The sequence below is a fragment of the Sphaeramia orbicularis genome, chromosome 11, assembly GCF_902148855.1.
Source record: "Sphaeramia orbicularis chromosome 11, fSphaOr1.1, whole genome shotgun sequence".
NCBI lineage: Eukaryota > Metazoa > Chordata > Actinopteri > Kurtiformes > Apogonidae > Sphaeramia > Sphaeramia orbicularis.
Window position 1 is genome coordinate 17,678,161 of NC_043967.1, and position 9,205 is coordinate 17,687,365.

Below are 9,205 nucleotides of genomic sequence, written 5' to 3' on the forward strand. Positions count from 1 at the left end.
CTACAACCCCACTGGTGTGTCTATATCCGCCTTTAACTGTGCATGTCCGTGGTTGTGATAACTACATGTCAAACATTATTCATTGTTCTGCTCCTTCATTCGAATCAATGTTTGTAGAAAAGCAGCATCGTGGGTTCTGAGCCAATCACGTACAGACTAATCATCCCACGCGTGTAAGGCTGACTTGTCCTTGGATACAAGCCAGCATCTTTCAGACTGAACTCCCACAAATCACTCTGAATAAAAAAACAGAAATAGTAAAGAGGCGACACAGCTGAATGAATGAGTTTAACTAAGTATTAGAAATAGAAAATGGTTCCAGTTCTTTGCGCACCAGGAAATTATTTGATTTAAGAGAATACCTTTACTATGAAATAAACATGAGCAGCGGATTCATTTTATGTAATGAAGTTTATAGAGGATACTTTTCTGATAAATTCGGCATAAGTACACATATAAAGCATGAATTCTGCATAATAAGAATCGCATTCACATCTGACCCTTTGCTGTTTCTGTCCCACTCGCAGCTCCGACCTGTCACGTGCAGAAAGATGCGTAAAATGACAGACCTGACATGCGTAAACACTAAAAACAACCCCACCAGGGTCAGATATGTGACTCTAATGCATGCCGTTTATAAGACATTATTCTACTGTAACAGAACATGCTTAATGTTTCCAAACTGATTAAAGATGTTTTTGTTTATATGGACACAAACACAAAATTGCTGGGTTTTGTAATGGAGTCTGGTTATCAAACAATGGTAACCTTTAGGCAGGTGCATTAGCCGTGGCATTCCTGCAGAGACACGGAGGGAGGGAGGGAGGGGGGAGGGCGGGGAAGAGGGCGGGACTGCAAAGGAACAGGTGCTTAAATACCAGACAGGTGACCGGAGAGGTACACCAGATCCAGGAACTGCGGTCCACCTACATTTTCATCTGACCATTCGAGAACAGGTAAGACAAGGAAGGAAAGAAGGGAGGATGGAAGGGAGGTAGGAGGTCTGATCTGATGTGAGCAGGACATGTTATTGTCAATTTTCTGCAGGGAAAGAATTAGAAGTCTTTCCCTCTTACTTTGGTGACCTCCAATGCAGTGTGACTACAGTGATGAAAGACAAATAAGGGATGGAAATTTCCCCAAACTTTACAACTAATGTAGTAAAAGTTAATTCAGTACAAATTATAGAAGGAAAGGGAACATATTTACATGTATAATTTAAAGTTATTTGATAGTTAAAAAGAAGAGAGTGAGAAAAAAGTAAGTAATAACTGTCTTAATTGGTCTGTCCTTTGACTGTGCAGTGGGTTATGTTTGTATAGTCTACAATAGCACACCCACCCTTTAGATGAGGGTGCCAGCAGAGGGTGTTTTTTATTTTCTTTATTGAGACCTGGCCTTCTGAAGGCAACACTACCAAAACTATAACTTGTATTTGACCTAAGTCTGATTATTGGTTGATGCGCAGACAGAAATTATGTGATCATAATAACAAGGCAACTGACGAGTAAATGTAAACCTGACACTAATAGGGGTCAAAGGTCAACACTTTTTCTTGTCAAAAGGAGAGTAATGTTTGTGGTATTCTTAACAAATGTGATTGATTACATTGTTTGAACTCTTGAGAAAAAGCCACTTGAGTGATTTTCCTTTCTCCGCCCTCCAGTTGTAAAGATGACCCAAGTGGCGTTGTGGGTACTCATGGTCCTGGTGACCGTGTCCTCCACCTTTGGGAAATACTACCCCAAGACTGGCAAAAGGATTCCTCAGACTCTCTCCAGAGGTGTGTGATAAAGATGAACTTAAGTGGTGTTTTATTTGAATGCTGTTAATTATTAATCTGTAATTAAAACATATTTAATATCCATCCATGTGCAGGTTGGGGTGACCAGTTGATCTGGGCTCAGACCTATGAGGAGGGCTTGTACTGGTCCAGGTCAAGGTGAGAGAAAAAAAAAAAAACTAATATGGATGCTGGAAAAATACAGTGTTAGACTAGTCTCAGAATGTGCTGTGTGCTTGAAGGTTGTGTCATGGTGACATCTCTCCAGATGGTTAACCCACACAGTGTCTGGTCTTCTTGGGCTTATCTGTCCTTCCTTTTTGCTTGGAGGCGCTAATGTTTCCTCATGACCCTGAAGATATCCGTAAATGTTCCCTCAGTGTTTCAATATTTTGTCTTGCCATGGGGCCATGGTCTGGGACAACTAAACTGACTTGATAAAGCACTTTGTGACTCTGTCTGTGAAAAGTGCTCTATAAATAAAATTTACTTACTTACTTAAACAAAATGTAGAACAACAAGATGCCTCCATGCCACCTGGAGACTGCCTCTGCCAAAGGAGGAGGGCATGAACTTTGTTACCAGACACAAAACACTGTTTAGAAACATGAACCAATGAGTGTAACATTCTTTACTCTCTACAAGAATCTATACTTCCTTGTGTTGGTCAGTTAACTGCTGCTGCATCCTGCTTTATGTACTTAACTACTTGTTGCACACAAAATCTCTTAATTCCAGAATCCAGCAACTCTGTCTCATATCTCAGAATTTTTCTATTAATGGACAATGAGATGCATTGACATGGATTCAGTGGACTTCAACCTGATTTGTGTTTTCAGGAACAAGCCTCTGATGGTTCTTTTCCACCTAGAGGACTGCCCACACAGCAAAGGTAAATCGCACTATTGAAATGACAAATCTAACTGCTGTTATGTGAGTGATTAGGTTTACTCATGCCTGAAAAGATCTGTTGAATTAAGTTGAACCTGTTTGAAGAGCAATCAGTTTGTTTGCTCATGTTATGTGACGTCACCTCTTACATCCTGGTGGTGCATGAGGACGGAACATGAGCCACTGATTTCAGCGACAGATTAAAAACCTGTTTCTCTTTCAGCACTGAAGAAAGTCTTCTCTGAGAGCGACGAGCTCCAGAAGGTTCTGGATGAGGACTTCATCGTCCTCAATCTGGTGGTAAGTCACATTTCACACCTCAGATACATTTCTGCATTAATTGTGGCACATAGTAAAAACAAAAAAACCCTGGACTTAACATATTCATAGACATTAATGGATCAACTTTTATGTACATAACCTTCAAGACTAAGAACTTTTTGTGTTTTTCCTCAACAGTATGAAACCACAGACAAGCATCTTTCTCCTGATGGCCAGTATGTCCCGAGAATCATTTTTGTTGGTAAGAACTTCTTTCCTGTAGCCTTTTAATATATTCGTTACACATTTATAATGTTTTTCATTGTGCTATTGTGCTATTAATTTAACACTTTGTTTCCTAATAGACCTACATGCTTTTTTAGTATATACTGTCCATAAACACTTTTCACCTTAACTAGTGCATAACATACATAAATAGATCTGTCATCTGGTTTCTGTTGTACCAGTGTATTGGGTTTTATAGATATTATTATGCATAAGGTTTTATTTTCCTTCTGCAGAATAATAAAGAGTATTAGGTGCTATTGTCATGCATGTGTTTTAGAAATTAAATCAAATCAAATTGCACAGTGATGAATATAGCCATAAATTAACCTTTCCTTTAAAGTCATAAAGTCAACAGATAGTCATATATTAGTTATATAGTAATAAATATTGCAACACATAGCCCAAATTTGCTAACATTAGTTAAAATTGGCCAATACAAACTGCTGCTCATACCAGAACACATATCTTAGCTCCTAAAGCACTAAGTTTGGTAACATTTTTGCAGTTCAACTGTATCAGTTTGGCTTTTGAACATCATATTGTATCACTTTAAAATGTCTGAGGATTTTAAAAGTTCACAATGTAAGATTTGTATTTGTGTATGTGCTAACGTAAAGATTATGTCGGTGTGGTTCCATTAGACTATGACAGTATCTATGTCCTACACCCATACCAGCCACAATATATTGACTTCTACTTCGAGGTTCTGGGGTGAATTCTTAAATTCTTCATTCTCTCTCCTTCACCACAGCTGCAATATTGTGCAACATTAAATAGTATGAGCGTAGAAATGCAGTTAAATTCAACAGATGTTCAGCCCCCACACAAAACAGACTCCACATCTAACACAGAGAACCTTTATGTTCTTAGTTCACCAACAGAGTACAGCTTTAAAACTCACAGGAACAAGCTCCAGGTGGTTAGAAGGTAGCAGATACCGAACATTTATTTGCTTAGGAACACACCATGTGGGCCTATTGTGCACGATAACATGCAAAATATTTAGCCATGTAGCAACAGTAGCTGCACTATGTCTGAACTATATTTGCCAGTTTCCTGAATGAGTCCTCTCTCCGCAGACCCCTCAATGACTGTGAGAGCCGACATCACAGGTCGCTACTCCAACCGGATGTATGCCTACGAACCCAATGACCTCAAACTCTGTAAGCTCTGCAGCTGACATTCGCAGATTTCTGTACATTGTCATGAGATAGAAGTGAGTTACATGTAAGTGTTTTCTCCCTCAGTGATGACCAACATCGAGAAGGCCAAGAAGTTCCTCAAGTCTGAGCTGTGAACACGAGGGCGAGACATGCGTTCTCTGTCACACCCCGGTCCTGGTTCCAGTAGAGCGCTGTCACTACAGTTTACACACAGAAAACTAAGCACTGGAAAGTTTCCACTGTTCACCTTCGCTTGAACTCTTTCCTCTTTGTATTCTCCTACTGTTTCTCAGTTTTGTTTTTATTACTGTATTCCTGAATGACTTTTGAATAAATATTAAACTGTATATAAAAAAATGGTTGCTCTTTAATGTGTCTGAGGGTTACAAAACTGGCTTAGAGTCTGGTTTCGACCAATTTGATATGTAAAGTGTCATGAGATAACTTGTTATGATTGGCACTATAAAAATAAAATTTGATTGATTGATTGAAAACAGACATTCATACCAAGAACTTCAAGAAAATGTTACTGAAAGAGTTAAACTTTTGAGACTTCCTGGAATGACTACTGAGCAGTCAGCCTGCATTCTGCAACTGGTTTGTCAAGATTAATGAAAGCAGTTAGCTATCATCGATTCCATCACACGAGCAATTCACATTCAGATCAGGTGTTTATTTAGGAGAAGAGGTGTGTTTTTCTGAAACCTGTTATTTATGTAAATGACTGCAAACAACACAAACATAAATGACATGAAAACACTGCTTTTATAGAACAGAACACAATGCAATAAGTTGTTGTGGATTATCTCGTAATGTTTTTTTCAGTATATATATATATATAATTTAAGATTGTCTAAAAATATTGAATGTTCATACATGAGCTTTTCAGAAATATCAGCTGCATTTCATTGTCTAGATCAAAATATGGAACTACAGCAAAATTATAACAGCTGTGTCTTCATCGATCTTAATGTGGTCCATGGAATTGTTTTTATAATTAGCTGAGAAAAACACATAACAATGCTGTGATAAATGTTTTTTGCGTATCATTAGCCTCTTAGTGTAATGGCCTAAGTCATAGTTTTGGCCAAATTGTAATATCTGAGTAACTTTACACTCCTAACACTGCTGCTTCATTTGGCATCATTGGCTACATCCTGAAAAAAAATTTAGGCTATGAGGCTAACAGTATGTTAGCTTTGGTCAGTGTGTTGCTAGCCAATATTATCAGTCAGTGTTTGTATCAATTACTAAACAAAGGTCAAAGGTTAACTCTATAATAACTTAAGGTTAACTTTATTGTCCCTGAAGGGAAATTGGGTTTCTTATTCCTATTTCTAATACACACATTACTGGCCATTAGCATTAGCACATAGCACACATTAGGAGCAGAGGGACCACCTCCAGATCATCAGCACCAACAGGACATTCCGTAATCCCTGGAAGTTTGAATAGACAGTAAAGTGGATTTATTCAACATTCTTTTGATGGTAGAAATGTCAGTAAAAAGTGCATAGGCTACTTTGATCATTCATGATACACTTCTGCACATTAATGTCCTGGAAAAATATTAACATTTCTCTTTTGAGCAGGAAAAACTCAGGAACTCCTGCTCCAGAAAATACAATATGTAAGTTCTTTTTAGTGCCACACAACTCCTGGTTAATGACCTTTGACCCCTTCCTAAAGGAAGTTTTGGATAGTTTTTTTACGTTGATTTCCTGTTAAGAGTCATTATTTCCTAAAGTTTCTAACGGCTCACAGATTCTGTCTTTGATCTTCAAATTGCCACAATATACCATAGTTTGACGCTAATGTACAGAAAGTTAACTAATCTGTTTAAAAGTAGAACTGCTGCCTTATGACAGACATGTATTATTAGAAAATGAAATGAAAAATATAAGTATGAGCTAATTAATACCAAAAAATTCCTGGAGGAGGGAAACAAGGAAGCAAGTGATGTTTTGTTCTACATGACACAACGTCTGGTGATCCATTTCTATATTAAACTATGATTATTTCAGCTTTAAGAGCAAAATGCCATGGATGTTAACAATGTCCACATTCTTAAACATTACAATAGACGTATTTATTCATTGGATTAGCAGTGCAGTGTGCTCCATTCACTCTGGAATAAAAGTGTGAAAATGAGAAGCAGGCGGCAGTAACCTGACAGACGTTACTGAGGGCAGAGCAGTTCCTGAGCCCCATTTGCTTAACTGCTCTCCACTCTGGGAAGTATGCCAGAGGCCTAAACAATACGTTTCTTGTCCATCTGTTATATGATCACTGTGGTCGATGCAAGGCAGGAATTGCGTTCTATCAACCCCTGATAACACACAGAGCATGAATATCATTTCAAGTGAATAATTATTTGGTTTGAATGTACCAGCCTATCTTTGGTGGCAGAGTGAAGTGCTGAGAACGAGTTGGTGAGGAGTCTATTCACAAGGAAAGTTCTGTGATCAGCACTGTGTGTGTGTTTGACATCCTGGATGGGCGGCTCCACACTGCCCGTGCTGAAAGCTTTTTCCTGTTGCCGGGTTACTGAGGCTCAGCTGAATCTGTTGTCCTTTGTCACAAACTTTCCAACGCAGAGCACGGCAGACTGGGCCGGTTAGAGTTTTAACCAACTTTACTTCCTTGTGGTGATTGAATGAGTTTACAGAGAGCACTGATACACAAGAACTATTTTAATGTGACCTGATTTGGTTATAATGAGACAGAAAATGAAGCCCAGTCTGTGAGAAAGAAACCTCAGGGCAGACACTCCTCTCTAGTTAAACAATTATTAACAAATAAAGGAAAAATGTTGTTTGCCTCAAGCATTAATACTTGAAAAGATGTTCAGTCACATAATCCACACATGATAGAAAAGTTTGTCTCACTACTTTGTGCCCTATCTTAAGTTCAACACTTGCCCATATTGTGTTTTTATCTTAATATTTTATCTTCTTATTATGTTTTTTTTGTGTGTTTATTTTATTGTACAGCACTTCGGAAACCTTTGTGTTTATTTAAATTTGTGCTTCATGAATAAAAATGGATTGGATTGGATATGTACTGCTAAAAGAGTTCCCACATGGATTTAACTAAGTACATAATAATAGCCTTCCACTGGATAAGTTCTTTAACTCTAACTGATGAAGTGAGTATTTTCTCATTTCTTAAAACAACCATCAGTTTGATAGAGAGGACAAAGATCGGTTTGTGTCTCAAAGGAAACAGGTCATGTGATCCTGATTGTCCCCGTTCCAGAGTGATGAGTGCATCAGGGTGAGAAATGAGGTGGATGAAGTGATTACCCATCATGCCAAGTGTCTACAAGTCTGTGGGGGTAGTGTTACAATCTGGGGTATTTCAAGAAATCTTTCTTGTAAGATTTCTTGAAATAAGATTTTCAAGATCTACTGTCTAAAAGTAAGTTCTTATATCTCACTGAAAAGTTACTCTTCCGGTGATTATGTCTTATTTTAAGTGTGATGATATATTTTAACGAGAAATGAGAAAAATATACTTGGTAAGATTTAGATTTTTTCCAGTGTAAAAAGCATTTCTCATCATCAGAGACCTGATTCTAGTGTGATTCTAGTGTCGCTGTTATCTGTCAACAAACCCCTCTTTCTGGAAAAATCTTTGAACTTGCTTTGGAAATAGATCATATCAATTTCACAATTTTAGGGACAACAGAAAAGACAGTGAAAGATAGAGGGCAGTGTTTTTCAACCTTGGGGTCGGGACCCCACATAGGGTCGCCTGAAATTGAAATTGGGTCGCCTGAAATTTCTAGTGACTAGCGGCATTGTACCTGTGGTGCCATTGTGTGTGAAAAGTGCCTATACAATTTTGTAAAAAATTGTCGTGATGTTATTTGTTCACATTATTTGGGAGTGGATATTTAAGGAATATTTTCAAGACACAATTATTCATTTAGGCAGTTTGCTTATTTCAGTACCATCAATTTATAGTATTTCATGAACGGCAGCATAACCACTTCCGAAAATGGAGTATGGTGGCAGGGATGAAGAATTCAAAGTAGAGAGAGGCTAAAATCGCCCAGCATACCTCACAACGTTTGAATATGGACATAAAATTGTGCCTAGTAGATAGTCAAGTAATGTTTCTATTCATTTGGTGAGTTTGGCGGCTATCGGGTCTGTGAAGGGTGAGGAAAATCTGTACACCTGTGCTGCAACATTGATCAATCAGACACAGAACATGCATTATATATATATATATATATATATATATATATATATATATATATATATATATATATATATATATATATATATATATAAAACTTACTAAAAAAATATATGGTGAGTTGACTGAGACAATCCCAATCCATAAAATACATGACAAACTGTGAAGCTGAAACTGAAGCACTGTGGTACTGTTTATCTTTCAAATGTTCATTGTGGTCAGTTTCAGATGCTGCAGCTCTTTCATAATTCATAGTTTGAGTTATTGTTTGTTCAGTATTAATTGTCAGCCTTGTAAATCCAAGCTGGACTGACTGTACATATCCTGACCAAAGAAAATCAAATTCTCACTTTGTGCAGTAATCTACACCTGGCTTTTCTGCCTCCGTCCATAATAATATACATTATACAGACTAAATGTCATCTAAAATTAACATTTATTTGCAACATAGTATAGCAAACTATTACATGATCAAAAACAAAGTAAATTTAGCAAAAAAATGTCTCTGTTTTGAATGTCTGGGGTCGCCAGAAATGTGTGATGTTAAAATGGGGTCACGAGCCAAAAAAGGTTGGGAACTATTGATATAGGGGAAAAAAGCATCCAGACAGAG

At 37.6% G+C, this 9,205-nt stretch overlaps 1 protein-coding gene across 1 annotated transcript; it reads left to right on the top strand.

The window, feature by feature from the left end:
* The first annotated feature begins 845 nt into the window (after positions 1-845).
* agr2 (anterior gradient 2) lies at positions 846-4,733 on the top strand. The gene is made up of 8 exons (XM_030147537.1): positions 846-956; positions 1,667-1,783; positions 1,879-1,942; positions 2,623-2,675; positions 2,898-2,974; positions 3,134-3,197; positions 4,303-4,386; positions 4,471-4,733. Exons 2-8 carry the CDS (start codon positions 1,675-1,677, stop codon positions 4,518-4,520), a joined length of 501 nt encoding a protein of 166 aa, XP_030003397.1. The 5' UTR covers positions 846-956; positions 1,667-1,674; the 3' UTR covers positions 4,521-4,733.
* The last annotated feature ends 4,472 nt before the right edge of the window (positions 4,734-9,205 follow it).

Excerpts from the sequence above, each read along its gene's own strand:
- agr2 (XM_030147537.1), top strand. The coding sequence starts at position 1,675 with ATGACCCAAGTGGCGTTGTGGGTACTCATGGTCCTGGTGACCGTGTCC. Across the intron at positions 2,975-3,133 it reads TCATCGTCCTCAATCTGGTG|TATGAAACCACAGACAAGCA; the intron begins GTAAGTCACATT and ends TTTCCTCAACAG. Across the intron at positions 3,198-4,302 it reads CCCGAGAATCATTTTTGTTG|ACCCCTCAATGACTGTGAGA; the intron begins GTAAGAACTTCT and ends CTCTCTCCGCAG.